The sequence below is a fragment of the Saccopteryx leptura genome, chromosome 6 (genome assembly GCF_036850995.1).
Source record: "Saccopteryx leptura isolate mSacLep1 chromosome 6, mSacLep1_pri_phased_curated, whole genome shotgun sequence".
Taxonomy (NCBI): Eukaryota; Metazoa; Chordata; class Mammalia; order Chiroptera; family Emballonuridae; genus Saccopteryx; species Saccopteryx leptura.
Window position 1 is genome coordinate 28,298,989 of NC_089508.1, and position 15,863 is coordinate 28,314,851.

At 43.4% G+C, this 15,863-nt stretch overlaps 1 protein-coding gene across 2 annotated transcripts in view; it reads right to left on the reverse strand.

The window, feature by feature from the left end:
• PSEN1 (presenilin 1) overlaps positions 1 to 15,863 on the reverse strand; it is a 71,213-nt gene that overhangs the window by 39,205 nt on the left and 16,145 nt on the right. For both annotated transcript variants that reach the window (XM_066343088.1, XM_066343089.1), the window contains one exon: positions 531 to 784. In XM_066343088.1, coding sequence (XP_066199185.1) covers positions 531 to 784 — 254 coding nt within the window. The remainder of the gene's footprint in view (positions 1 to 530; positions 785 to 15,863) is intronic.

Here is a 15,863-nt window from a genome sequence, read left to right on the forward strand (position 1 = left end):
GACTTAACATTTAAGCGAAGATGAGAAGAATGATAGAAATTAATCCAGCTAAATTAGAAAAGGAAAGAAAATTCCAGGCAAGGCACACTGGGCCCAATGGCCCTGAGATGGGAACGATTATTATTCAACGCTTTACCTGCTCAATTACAAATAAATTCAGTCCTACTTTAGGGATATCATACAGGAAATATAATTCTATAGCTTTCATCTTCTCTACTTAAAGCATCCAGTAATAACCCTTCGCCTGACCTGTGGTGGCGCAGTGGATAAAGCGTCGGCCTGGAATGCTGAGGTCGCCGGTTCAAAACCCTGCACTTGCCTGGTCAAGGCACATATGGGAGCTGATGTTTCCTGCTTCTCCCTGCTTTCTCTCTCTCTCCCTCTCTCTCTCTATCTCCTCTCTAAAATGAATAAATAAAAAACATTAAAAAAAAAAAAAAAAAGTAATAACCCTTCACTCCCTCAACTGCTTCTGACTGGATGAATTCTAGCCTTCTGGGTATCAATATAATAAAGTAAAATATACATACAACTGCCCGTCCTTTCGGGTGTAAAAGCTGACTGATTTGATGGTAGCCACCACCACCACCATGCAGAGAGTCACGGGGACAAAGAGCATGATCACATGTTTGGCGCCGTATTTCAGTGTCAGCTCCTCATCTTCTTCTTCCTCTTGCTCCACCACCTGCAGCGAGCTGCCCTGCGGTCCTCCATTGGACAGCGGGTCGGGGTTGCCCCGCCTCTGCCGTTCGCTGCTGTGCTCACGCCGCTCTCTACTGTCATTCTGAAAGCACAAAAAACACGTTTTCAGTAAGTCAGACTCTCAAGAGAACCGAGGTATTCTATATCAAAAACAGAAAATGTAACAGTCAGATCTGAGATTAACAATAATAAGCTCATCGTTTTTGGAGTTCTCAAACTTGAGCTAAGAAAGAACCAATTTACAAGAAGTGTGCAGTTAAGAAATGCAGATCATTTACCAAGCTCACTGAAAGAGCCCAGGCCCTCCCTTTCACCGGGCCTTGGTTTTCCTCACTGTCTCCTTCCATTCCCAACCTAATACAGTTCTACTTACCCTTTGAGGTTTGGATTACAATGGACATCTGCATGAAAACTTTATTTGCTACAGCATCAAGCAGAGTAATTTCAGCTTTTCCAAATTCATGAAGTGCTTTCTACCTGTGGTTTTATACCAGTTATACAAGGAACTACCTTACCTTCATTACTAATAAGACATAAAATCCTGTAGTGATGTACAGAAGATCTCTATGTAATTATTTCTTACAATTGCATGTAAATCTATAAGTATGTCAAGTATGCAATTTTAAAAAATCTTTATAGTGAGTGAGAGAAATTAGGCCTTACACAATTATGATATACCTGCCCTATCCCTACTGTGCCCTGTATAGTCAGGAAATAACAGTTAACTAACGATGGAATGAAAGGAGAACCTTTCTTTTTCTTTCTTTTGCTTTTCCCCCTTATTTTTCCAAGTGAGAGGAGGGGAGACAGAGAGAGAGACTCCTGCATGTGCCCAAGGGATCCACATGGCCACGCCTATCTGGGGCCATGCTCGTAATGGAGCTATTTTTAGAGCCTGAGGCAGAGGCTCCACAGAACCATTCTCAGCTCCTGGGGCCGATGTGCTCAAACCAATCGAGCCATGACTGCAGGAGGAAAAGAGAAAGAGAGAGAAAGAGAGAGAGAGAGAGAGAGAGAACAGGGGGGGAGGGGGGGAGAGGCAGATAGTCACTTGTTCTGTATGCCCTGACCAGGAATCAAACCCAGGACATCCACATGCCAGGCCAACACTCTACCACAAGAGAATCTTTCTTAGATGCTACCTTCCAGGGACTCTTAATCCAAACTCCACTTTATCACCTTCATCTTTATCCTGGGTTTCTCCTTTCCTATTCTTCAAGTTCAATTTCTTTTTTAGGATCACTGTTCATATCTAAAACTCAGCATTTGTAAAGGATAGGATGAATCCCAAGAGCACTAGCAACAACAATAAAAATAGATATTAGGAAGGATAACAGGTACTCCTCTTCCTCCTCACTGATAATAGAACAGGTTGATAGCCACTATTACTGAACGATGTAATCAGCTTGGTTAAGAAACGATTCTGTTGGGAAGATCATGTAAGAACATGCCACTCTTTGTAATTAATTTTTGACTACAGATATAACTATTACTACAGAGTATTACTACTATTCATTAGAAATACATTACACATTTAATAATACCTTAACATTATTACAGTGTACGAAGGAGTGATATGTGCTTTACACTGAATTCTCCCAGCCACCGCATCACCCCCCTCTCTAGGTAAGGAAGAGCCACAGCCAGTGGTACACAGCAGGCCTGACCCTAGGCATGCCTGACTGCAGAAGAGAGCTTTTAACCACTGCAGTTTGCTGTTCACAGCCACCATAAGAGCTCTGGAGACTGTGTAAGCTCAATTCTCTTTTACTTTACTTTCAATATATTTACCTCACAGGTAATTATCAAAATTCTATATTCCAAGTAATCTTCTGTGGCAATACTGAAAATAATAAGATATGCTGTCCTTGAGAAGTTATTAAGTTAGTTTTTTTTTTGTATTTTTTCTGAAGCTAGAAACGGGGAGAGACAGTCAGACAGACTCCCGCATGCGCCCGACCGGGATCCACCCGGCACACCCATCAGGGGGCGACGCTCTGCCCACCAGGGGGCGATGCTCTGCCCCTCCGGGGTGTCGCTCTGCCACGACCAGAGCCACTCTAGCGCCTGGGGCCGAGGCCAAGGAGCCATCCCCAGCGCCCGGGCCATCTTTGCTCCAGTGGAGCCTCGGCTGCGGGAGGGGAAGAGAGAGACAGAAAGGAAGGAGAGGGAGAGGGGTGGAGAAGCAGATGGGCGTTTCTCCTGTGTGCCCTGGCTGGGAATCGAACCCGGGACTTCTACACACCAGGCCGATGCTCTACCACTGAGCCAACCGGCCAGGGCTTAAGTTAGTTTTAATATAGAATAAATATCTGACCTGTGGTGGCACAGTGGATAAAGCATCGACCTGGAAATGCTGAGGTCGCCGGTTCGAAACCCTGGGCTTGCTTGGTCAAGGCACATATGGGAGTTGATGCTTCCAGCTCCTCCCCACCTTCTCTTTCTCTTTCTCTCTCCTCTCTCTCTCCCTCTCTGTCTCTTTCTCTCCCTTTCTCTCTCCTCTCTAAAATGAATTAAAAAAAATTAAAAAAGAAAAAAAAAATCTTTAGGGAAAAAAAAAAAAAAAGCCTGACCAGGCGGTGGCGCAGTGGATAGAGCGTTGAACTGGGATGCCTAGGACCCAGGTTTGAGACCCCGAGGTCACCAGCTTGATCGCGGGCTCATCTGGTTTGAGCAAAAGCTCACCAGCTTATATCCAAGGTCGCTGGCTCAAGCAAGGGGTTACTTGGTCTGCAGGGCACATATGAGAAAGCAATCAATGAACTAAAGTGTCGCAATGCGCAACCAAAAACTTAATGATTGATGCTTCTCATCTCTCCATTCCTGTCTGTCTGTCTCTGTCTATCCCTCTCTCTGACTCTCTCTGTCTCTGTAAAAAAAAAAAAAAAGAATAAATACTGTATTAGAGATATGAATGAAGTGTTACAGGACTATAATTCTGTGTGGTCAAGAAAGGCAACATAGGCCCTGGCCAGTTGGCTCAGTGGTAGAGCATTGGCCTGGTGTGCAGGAGTCTTGGGTTCGATTCCCGGCCAGGGTAAACAGGAGAAGCGCCCATCTGCTTCTCCACCCCTCCCCCTCTCCTTCCTCTCTGTCTCTCTCTTCCCCTCCCGCAGCAGAGGCTCCATTGGAGCAAAGTTTGCCTGGGCGCTGAGGATGGCTCTGTGGCCTCTGCCTTAGGCGCTAGAATGGCTCTGGTCGCAACAGAGCAACGCCCCGGATGGGCAGAGCATCGTCCCCTGATGGGCATACTGGGTGGATCCCGGTCGGGTGCATGCGGGTGTCTGTCTGACTGCCTCCCCGTTTCCAACTTCAGAAAAATACAAAAAATAATAATTAAAAAAATTTAAAAAAAAAAAGAAGAAAAAAGAAAGGCATCATAGCCCTGGCAGGTTGGCTCTGTGGTAGAGCATCAGCCTGGTGTGCAGGAGTCCTGGGTTCGATTCCCAGCCAGGACACATAGGAGAAGCGCCCATTTGCTTCTCCACCCCTCCCTCTCTCCTTCCTCTCTATCTCTTCCCCTCCCGCAGCCAAGGCTCCATTGGAGCAAAGTTGGCCCGGGCGCTGAGGATGGCTCTATGGCCTCTGCCTCAGGCGTAGAATGGCTCTGGTTGCAACAGAGCAACGCCCCAGATGGGCAGAGCATCGCCCCCTGGTGGGCATACCGGGTGGATCCCGGTCGGATGCATGCAGGAGTCTGTCTGACTGCCTCTCCGTTTACAACTTCAGAAAAATACAAAAAAAAAAAAAAAAGAAAGGCAACATAAAAGATGCAATTCTTGCCCTGGCCAACTAGCTCCATTGGTTGAAGCGTCATCCCAAAGCACAGAGGTTGATGGTTCAATCCCTGGTCAGGGCACAGATTGATGTTCCTGTCTCTCTCTCTCTCTCTCTGATCAATAAATAAACTTTTTAAAAAGTGCAATTCTTGAGCAGAACCTGCAAGAGTGACGGTAAGGTAAATAGGCTCCAGGCAGAGACATGAACTGTGGCACAGACATGGGAAAGTGACGTGCAGAACACCAGTGAGATGCAGTGACATGCAGAACACTCCTGCTGTGGTTGGAGAACAGGATCCGCCAGGGCTGGTGGAAGAAAAGCAGGTTACGCACAGGTTGTAAAGAACCTTGTTTGCCATACCAAGAACTTCAGACTTTGTCCTGTAGGCAATAGAAAGTCATAAAAATTGTCAAGGTTAAGGAAGTGACACATCAGATTCTGTTTCATTTGTGAGAAACTTGACTGAGTGGGGATGGAAAACAGATACACGACATATTTCGGAAACAGAACAGACAGGGCTTGGTGAATGGTCAGGAAGAAGTCAAGGATGGCTCTCGAGGTTTCCAGCGTAAGAGACTAAGGAGGGATGGTGACATCTACAGAGACTGGGGACACAAGGAGATGAGCAGGCTGGAGGGGAGAAGAGATATTTTAGTTAGGAAGATAGGAAACTGTGAAGTACCTGCAACCAGGCAGAAAGACCAAAGGCAGTTAATAAGAATTTCAAGCTCAGAAGAGACTTCGGGGAAGTCATTAGTTTCTATTGCTATAGAAACGGGTAAAATCTCAGGGAGAGAGTATAGATGGAAAGTAGGAACAGTATGAATTTGTTGGTCATTAATGTAATACAACAGCTGTGGAAGGAAAAATACTGAGTGAGATGACAGATGACAAGCGAGACATAACCCCCTAATCTTAAGAGGCAGGTGATTAGAAGAAAACCCAGTAAAAGAAATTAAGATTAGGGGAGAGGGAAGAAAACCCAGGAATCACAGAAGCCAAAAGAGGAGCACATTTCACAAAGGTGTCACTAACAGGCAGAATGAGAGCCAAAACGTCACTGAATTTGGCAGTGGGAAGTTTACCAACCTCTTCAGACAAGTAAAACAGTTAAGAGGAAAGTCAGATCATAAATCATAATAGACTGAGGAAGAGACTGGACAATATAAGACAGGAAGATGGTAACTAATGGCACAGGGTAGGGATAAATGGAGGAGAAAAAAAGAGAGAGTTGGCCGTAAAAAGGTATTGGTGCCCTCTACCTCAGTCTAGAGGTCAGAAAGCAACTCTCTGAATTCATGGAGAAAATATTTACGCTTGAACCTTATTAGGAATGGAAAGGAAATGATTCCGAAGCACAAAATGTAGAAATATATACACTACTCACCAGGAAAGATAATTTTTGCTGAACACAAGTCACTAGAGTGGCCAAAGTACAGTAGGAAAGAAACGGCTGCCCTGTCCTGGTAGCTCAGTTTGTTAGAGCATCATTCCCCATACGCCAAGGTTGCAATTTCGATCCCCAGTCGGGGCACATGCAAGAAGCAACCAATAAATACATAATTAAGTGGAACAACAAATCGATGCTTCTCTTTCTCTCCCTTCCTCTCTAAAATCAATAAATAAATTAAAAAAAAATTTTAATGGTTAAGAGGAAGGCAGAATCTGGAGAGCAAAGACATAGTGTGATATGCTGGGCAGGAGAGCTGAGGGAATTCACTTCTAAGAATGGTTTGTGACTAGTGTTCAGCAATACAATTATGACCAACTTGATGGGTCAATTAAGGCACAAAATAAACTAAAATGCAAAAACAGCTACCTTTATATGGTATTTGTTTTATTTATTTAATTTTATTTTTTTACAGAGACAGAGAGAGAGAGTCAGAGAGAGGGATAGATAAGGACAGACAGAAACAGAGAGAGATGAGAAGCATCAATCATTAGTTTTTTTGTTGCAACACCTTAGTTGTTCATTGATTACTTTCTCACATGTGCCTTGACCATGGGCCTTCAGCAGACCGAGTGACCCCTTGCTCAAGCCAGCGACCTTGGGTCCAAGCTGGTGAGCTTTGCTCAATCCAGATGAGCCTGCGCTCAAGCTGGCAACCTCGAGGTCTCGAACCTGGGTCCTCCGCATCCCAGTCCGACACTCTATCCACTGTGCCACCACCTGGTCAGGCTTTATATGGTATTTGATAACTCATAAAGCACTCTCACATCTCTCAATCATTCTTTTCATATGTTGAGAGGTTTTGGTGAACACTAAAGCAACTTGTCCAACATCTCACAGCCAGAAAACAGCAGAGGCAGGAGTCAAATTCAAGTTTCTTGCTTCAAAATCTGTTTTCTTTCTTTGGCACTACAGCTGTCCCATTAGGCTACACAAATGTTTTAACTGAGTAAGTCTATCATGAAAGAGGCAATCATAACATGTGCATTCACATTACTCAACTGGATGTTCTGGTTTGTAATGAACATCAGCCAACCTCACCCTGCCCCACCCCTGAAGCTGATATGGGAAACTAGAGCACTGTTTCTCTCTCTCTCTCTCTCTCTCTCTCTCTCTCTCTCTCTCTCACACACACACACACACATACACACACACCCTTACTCTTTAAAGGACTTTTTGGATACTATTTTTAAAGCTGACTATGTTTTAATTTGTTTTTTAAAGTATAATTTACCTATTTAAATATGTAAAATATTCATATGGTTCTAAAATCTGAATATATAAAGGTGTACAGTAAAAAGTCTCCCGTAGAACTATCTACTTAGTTTCCTAATCTCCCAGGTTACCATTATCACAGTTCTTTGCAAATTATATCCAAGTTTCCTCACGGATATACCAACAAATACTAACCTACATTCTCATTCTCCTTTCAGCAAGTGGTAGCAGCACAATAAATGCACTGTCCTGTACTTTGCTTCCTTTGCTTAACTATGCATCTTAGAGATTTTTTTAAACATCAGTACACAAAAAACATCCTTATTTCTAAAAAATTATTTTCTAATCAGCTATACAGCCACTATATAAATGTCATTAATTAGGCTACTTCCTTAATTACTGACATTCAAATTGCTTTGAACTTTTTGCCATTACAAACAAACACTGCTGCAGTCAGAATGCCCTCTATTAAGTTACTCCACATGTGGGGGGGTGTATTTGTATGATAAATTCCCTGTAATAAAACTGCTAGCTCAAAGTACACTGGAAGCTGAGATACTAATGTATATTGCCAAATCACCTTCCCTATGGACTGTACCAGTTTCAAGACTCAGCAATGTAGGAGAGTGCCCATTTCAACAAGTCCTTATCACACAAACTATGAGCTGCCTGGATTTTTACCAATCTAATAGGTGAAATACAGTATCTCTATAATTTTAACTTCTGTTTCTCTTATTATTAGGAAAGATGTGTATTTTTTTCTATGAACTCAGTACTCATTCCTTTGCCACTTTTCTATTTGGCTGATGGTACCTTTTTTTTTTTTTTTTTTAGTTTCTAGGTATAATTACTATATTTACTAATTAACAATCATTCAATGCCAGCTATGTACTAGGTGCCAACAACATAGCAAGCAGTCAGCAAGACAGATGAGGTTTCTGCTCTCCTGAACTGATTTCAAGCAGAGCAAGACAGACAATAAACAAGATAATTATAGAGTGGGACAGTATTACAGCAGGGTGATGTGATAAAGAATACAGGGGATATCTTTCTGAGGAAATGACATTTGAGATGACACCTGAAGGATGAAAAGATGTGAAAGGCTTACGGTACAACACAGGAGAAATCCTGTAGGTCAGCAGTACCCAAACCCTGAATATGACAGAGACTTGGCCTTGTTCCTGAGAGATAAGCTCTATGGCCTGCCTATTAAAAGTGTTTCTGTTTACATGAGGCCTTGGGCCACAATACTAACAACGTGACCTATGGTGGGGGTCTTGGACCACATGGTATGTGCTTAAATTTGGGAGGGGCTGGAAAACAATGGTCAGCCATGTCTTCGTGACCAACCCCCAGTAAAACTCCTAGACACCAAGGCGCTGGTTGGCAATATTCTGTGCATATTGTCACACACTGTTCCTGGGAGAATTAAGCACTGTTCCCATGACTCCACTGGGAGAGGACAACTAGAAGCTTGTACCTGGTCCCTGCTTTATATGCCTTTTTCTGTTGCTAATTTTAATCTGTATCTTTTCACTGTAATAAACTGGAACAGTGACTATAACAGCTTTTCTGAGTTCTGTAAATTCTTCTAGCTAATCACTGGACCTGAGCATAATCTTGGTGAATCCTAAATATATTTATATACTGAAACCTACAAAATATGCTAAGAAATATTAAAGAACAAAAGCAAAATTAGACATATGGGACTATATCAAACTTTAAAACCTTTGTCCGCCCTGGCCGGTTGGCTCAGCGGTAGAGCGTTGGCCTAGCGTGCGGAGGACCCGGGTTCGATTCCCGGCCAGGGCACACAGGAGAAGCGCCCATTTGCTTCTCCACCCCTCCGCCGCGCTTTCCTCTCTGTCTCTCTCTTCCCCTCCCGCAGCCAAGGCTCCATTGGAGCAAAGATGGCCCGGGCGCTGGGCATGGCTCTGTGGCCTCTGCCTCAGGCGCTAGAGTGGCTCTGGTCGCAACATGGCGACGCCCAGGATGGGCAGAGCATCGCCCCCTGGTGGGCAGAGCGTCGCCCCTGGTGGGCGTGCCGGGTGGATCCCGGTCGGGCGCATGCGGGAGTCTGTCTGACTGTCTCTCCCTGTTTCCAGCTTCAGAAAAATGAAAATTAAAAAAAAAAAAAAAAACAAAAAAAAAAAACAAACCTTTGTCCATCAAAGAAACAATCAACAGGCCTGACCTGTGGTGGCGCAGTGGATAAAGCATCGACCTGGAAATGCTGAGGTCGCCGGTTCGAAACCCTGGGCTTGCCTGGTCAAGGCACATATGTGAGTTGATGCTTCCAGCTCCTCCCCCCCTTCTCTCTCTCTGTCTCTCCTCTCTCTCTGTCTGTCTCTCCCTCTCCTCCCTAAAATGAATAAAAAAAAATTAAAAATGTGAAAAAAGAAACAATCAACAGACTGAAAAGTCAACCACAGAATGGGAGAAAAAATATTTGTAAATCATATCTGATAAGGAGTTAACATCCAGAATATATAAAGAACTCCTACAACTCAACAACAAAAAGCCATCCTAATTTTAAAATGAGCAAAGGACCTGGATAGACATTTCTCCAAAGAATATATACAAATGGCCAACAGCATATGAAAAGATGCTCAACATTACTAATCTTAGAAAAATGCAAATCAAACCACACTGAGATATCATCTTACACACACATTAGAATAGCTACTATCAAAAAAAGCCAGAAAACAACAAGTGTTAGCAAGGATATAGAAAAATTGGAACCCTTGTTACTGCTATTATAACTGTAAATGGTATGGCTGCTATAAAAAAGAGTATAAATTTCCCTCAAAAAACGAAAAAGGGAATTATGATCCTGCAAACCCATTTCTGGGTATATATAAAAAAAAAACCCTGAAATCACTACCTAAAGAGGTATCTGCATATCTGGGATCATGGCAGCATTACTCATAAGAACCAAGAGGGGAAAGCAACTCAAATGTTCATCAACATGTAGATAGAGTCTGACCAGGTGGTGGCACAGTGGAAAGAGCCTTGAACTGAAATGCAGGGGACCCAGGTTCAAAACCCCAACATCGATGGCTTGAGTGCATGTGGGCTTATTCGGCTTAAGTACGGGCTCACTGGCTTGATCATAGATGTGACCCCATGGTCACTGGCTTGAGCCCAAAAGTCACTGGCTTGACCAAGGGGTCACTGGCTCTGCTGTAGCCCCCTGGTCAAGACACATGAGAAAGCAATCAATGAAAAACTAAGGTGCCGCAACGAAGACTATCAGCTTCTCATCTCTCTCCCTTCCTGTCTGTCTGTCCCTATTTGTCCCTCTCTGTCTCTGTGGCAAAAAACAACAACAACAACAAAAAAATAAATTCTCTAAAGTAGTCCAACTAAAAAAAACAGAAAGTATAACTAGTTTCTATGGATTGTAGGGAGGGGGAAATACGGTGTTCAATGGGTACAAAGTGTCAGTTTTTCAAGTTGAAAAAGTTCTAGAGATCTGTTGCACCACAATGTGAATAGTTAATACTATTGAACTGTACAGTTAAAAATGGTTAAGATGGTAAATTTTAAATGTTGTTACATTATTTACCATAATTTAAAAAAATAATTATTGAAAGAAGACCTAAATAAAATATTCAGAGATTGAAACACTCAATATTAACCTTTCAAATCCACCACCACACTCCACCGCCAACTGATCTACAGATTCAGTGCAATCTAATCCAATTTCAAGCATACTATAAAAAAATATTTTACTGGTTTTTTTTAAGTCAAAGGAGAGGAGATAGTGAGACAGTCTCCCACATGTGCCCTGACCAAGATCCACCTGGCAATCCTGTCAGGGATCAATGCGCTAATCAACCAAGCTAAAATAAAAATTTTAGTGCCTGAGGCCGACAGGCTCAGACCAACCAAGTTATCCTCAGTGCCCGGGCCTACACTCAAACCAATGGAGCCACTGGCTGCAAGAAAGGAAGAGGGAGCAAATGGGGATAGAGAGGGGAAGAGAAGCAGATGATGACTTCTGTGTGCTGTGACCAGGAATCGAACCTGGGACATCCATACACTGGGCCAGTGTTCTATCCACTGAGCCACTGGTCAGAGCCTTAATGATATTTTAGAAAGAGAGGAAGGCTCTGGCTGGGTGGTTCAGTTGATAAAGCACTGTTTTGGCGCACCAAGGTTGTGGGTTCAATCCCTGGTTAGGGCATGTACAACTAGAGAGGTAGGAAGAGAGAGAGAGAGAGAGAGAGAAACATTGATCTGTTCCTGTAAGTGGCCTGATTGGGGACCAAACCCGCAACCTTTGTGTATCAGGACAATGCTCTGACCAACCAAGCAATTCAGCCAGAGCCTAGCACACATTTTTTGTAGCAATGTTTATAAAATTCATATGGATATCAAAGTACTAAGATACCTAAAATGACTTTGAAAGTTGGAAAACCAACACTACTTGATTTTTTTTTTTAAATACAACCACTAGAGCATTTTTTAACATTTTTATTTATTTATTTAATTTTTTTTTACAGGGACAGAGAGAGAGTCAGATAGAGGGATAGATAGGGACAGACAGGAATGAAGAAAGATGAGAAACATCAATCATCAATTTTTCGTTGTGACACCTTAGTTGTTCATTGATTGCTTTCTCATATGTGCCTTGACCGCGGGCCTTCAGCAGACTGAGTAAACCCCCACTCGAGTCAGTGACCTTGGGTTCAAGCTGGTGAGCTTTTTGCTCAAGCCAGATGAGCCCACACTCAAGCTGGCAACCCTGGGGTCTCGAACCTGGGTCCTTCCGCATCCCAGTCCGACGCTCTATCCACTGCGCCACTGCCTGGTCAGGCAACACTACCTGTTTTTAAGGCTTCTTATACAGTTATAATAATCAAGGAAATGTAGTATTAACACAAAGACAGACAAATAGACCCACTAGATCCAAACAGAAAGCCCCCCCCCCCTCAAAAGAATGATACAACTAATTTTTGCCAAAGGTACAAAGGCAATTCAGTGGAGAAAGTTTTTTTTTCAACAAATGGTGATGAAACAATTGAATATCCAAACAGAAAAATGAACTTTGTTTCATACTTCTTACCATATACAAAAAATTATACTAAGTTAAATATACAACTCTACTCTTTTTTTTTTTTTTTTTTTTTTTTTTTTTACAGAGACAGAGAGAGAGTCAGTGAGAAGGATAGACAAGGACAGACAGACAGGAATGGAGAGATGAGATGCATCAATCTTTAGTTTTTCGTTGCGCATTGCAACACTTTCGTTGTTCATTGATTGCTTTCTCATATGTGCCTTGACCGTGGGGCTACAGCAGACCGAGTAACCCCTTGCTCGAGCCAGCGACCTTGGGTCCAAGCTGATGAGCTTTTGTTCTAACCAGATGAGCCTGCACTCAAGTTGGCGACCTTGGGGTCTCGAACCCAGGTCCTCTGCATCCTAGTCCGACGCTCTATCCTTGTAGCTCTATCAGGCTACAACTCTATTCTTGAATCGTATTCCACTCTCAGGTATGTGGATCATATTCTACTCTTAGGTATTTACTCAAAATAAATAAAAGCATACGCCCATTGAAAGATTTGCACATAAATGCCTGTAACTGCCTTATTTTTAATAATGCCAAACTGGAAACAACACAAATATCCATCAACAAGTGAATGGATAAAAAAACTGTAGTATATCCATATAATGAATACAATTCATCAATAAAAAGGGATAAGTGAGCCTGACCGGGCGGTGGCGCAGTGGATAGAGCGTCAGACTGGGATGCGGAGGACCCAGGTTCGAGACCCAGAGGCCACCAGCTTGAGCGTGGGCTCATCTGGCTTGAGCAAAGCTCACCAGCTTGGACTCAAGGTCGCTGGCTTGAGCAAGGGGTCACTCGGTCTGCTGAAGGCCCACGGTCAAGGCACATATGAGAAAGCAATCAATGAACAACTAAGGTGTCGCAACGAAAAACTGATGATTGATGCTTCTCATCTCTCTCTGTTCCTGTCTGTCTGTCCCTATCTATCCCTCTCTGTCTCTGTAAAAAAGAAAAAAAGGGATAATTGGCATACAGTAAACTGCAATTTAAAGTATACAGTTTGATAAGTCTTAATGTATATATACCCTTGAAACCACCACCATAGTCAAGAAAATGAACATAGCCATCACCCACAAAAGTCTCCTCATGCTCCTTTGTAATCTCTCCCTTCTGCCCCTACCCAACTACTCCCCATCCCCAGGTGGGGATCAAATTTTTGTTATTATACTCTAGTTTTGAGTTCCTAGAATTTTAATTTGTCCATTGACTTGAGAGAGAGAGATCATTGTTCCACTTAGTTGTGCATTCATTGGTTGCTTCTCATATGTGCCCTGATCAGGGATCAAACCTATGACCTTGGTGCACCAGGACAACACTATCCACTGAGCAACCTGGCCAGAGCCAAGGCTATTTCTAAGGTTCAGAAAAACCAGTTGTCGCCATCATAAGTGATACCATTTCAGTGGCTGAGGGAAGGATGACTCACTATATAAATGCTGTAAGTTTCAGGGAGGGCGGAGTCCTACAGGAAGTAGTATGTGGGAAGTGAGTGCCTATGAAGCTAGGTTCCCCAGAGTTCCTACACCATTAAGTCAGATGCTTCATTAACATGATGCTTCATTTTAATTCTTCCTCCCTGCTCCTTACTTCAGAACATGATGCAAGTACAGGTCCAGCTAACCAAAGGCATGTGGACCCTAAACAGAAAAACTATTTCTCAAGAGCAAAAATTGTGGAGGCATTTTTTAGTTTTTTATTGTTTTTTTTTTTGTATTTTTCTGAAGCTGGAAATAGGGAGAGACAGTCAGACAGACTCCCGCATGCGCCCGACCGGGATCCACCCGGCACGCCCACCAGGGGCAACGCTCTGCCCCTCCGGGGCGTCGCTCTGCCGCAACCAGAGCCACTCTAGCGCCTGGGGCAGAGGCCAAGGAGCCATCCCCAGCGCCCGGGCCATCTTTGCTCCAATGGAGCCTTGGCTGCGGGAGGGGAAGAGAGAGACAGAGAGGAAGGAAAGGGGGGGTGGAGAAGCAGATGGGCGCTTCTCCTATGTGCCCTGGCCGGGAATCGAACCCGGGTCCCCCGCACGCCAGGCCGACGCTCTACCGCTGAGCCAACCGGCTAGGGCCTATGGAGGCATTTTTTTTTTTTTTTCTTTCTTTTTTTTTTTTTTCATTTTTCTGAAGCTGGAAACAGGGAGAGACAGTCAGACAGACTCCCGCATGCGCCCGACCGGGATCCACCCGGCACGCCCACCAGGGGCGACGCTCTGCCCACCAGGGGGCGATGCTCTGCCCATCCTGGGCATCGCCATATTGCGACCAGAGCCACTCCAGCGCCTGGGGCAAAGGCCAAGGAGCCATCCCCAGCGCCCGGGCCATCTTTGCTCCAATGGAGCCTTGGCTGCGGGAGGGGAAGAGAGAGACAGAGAGGAAAGCGCGGCGGAGGGGTGGAGAAGCAAATGGGTGCTTCTCCTGTGTGCCCTGGCCAGGAATCGAACCCGGGTCCTTATGGAGGCATTTTTAATACAGTGTAGCATCTGCCTGTTTTTTTCTTTTTTTACCTTGTTTTCTACCTGCCTTTTTAGTTTTTATGTCTGTAAATAAAAGAAATACTATAGCCCTGGCCAGGGAACTCGGTTAGAATGTTGTCCTGATACGCCAAGGTTGCGGGTTAGACCCTTAGAGCACATACAAGTATCAATCAATAAAGGCATGAATGAGCAACAAATCAATGTCTCTCTCTCCCTCTAATCAATAAAAATTTTAAAGGATACTATAAACAAAAGTTTCTAAACATTTTTAGAAGGTTTTTTTTTTTTAGATTTTATTTACTGATTTTGAGAGAAAGGAGAGAGAGAGAAAGTGAGGGTAGAAAGGGGAAGCATCAACTCAGTTGCTTTCAGTACGTGCCTTGACCAGGCAAGCCTAGGGTTTTGAACCAGTGACGTCAGCATTCCAGGTCAACACTTTATCCACTGCACCACCGCAGGTCGGACACATTTTTAGAAGTTTTAAAGTTATAAACTTTTGTTTATAACATAGAAAGTGTTTTCCCTAATCTCTGCCCCACATCATGAACACAGCAAGCAAACTTGTACCTACAGATTTTTTCAAAGCCTTGTTCTGCAACCTGCTTTCGTTATTTAACATATCAGATGCCAGTACATATAAATATACCTCAAACTTAAATATTATAATAGCAGCATACTAATAATGATAATTATGATAATAACTGATGAGATTAATTGACCATATCTGTACTAGGCACTATGCTATGTCTAGCATATTTGAGATAAGTTATCTCAATTTAATCCTAAAACTCTTAATTTATTAATATTACAAGCTTCATTTAACAGATAAAGAAACTGGAAACTGGAGCTCAGAATGATCAGATAATCTGCCAAAGATCACAGAGCTAAGAGGTTCTAGCGCAGAGATTCTAATCCAGATAGTTTAGTCAACAGCCCCTACTATTAGTCATTACTTGAAAGTACTGACTGGGTAACCATAAGTAACATAAAATTAAGGTTATCTCCAAATTCTGCCTATTACAAAAAATGCTTCAACAAATATTCCTATCTATAGTTCTTGGCACTATTGTGACATTTCTTTTTTTTTTTTTTTACAGGGACAGAGAGAGAGTCAGAGAGAGGGACAGATAGGGACAGACAGACAGGAAGGGAGAGAGATGAGAAGCATC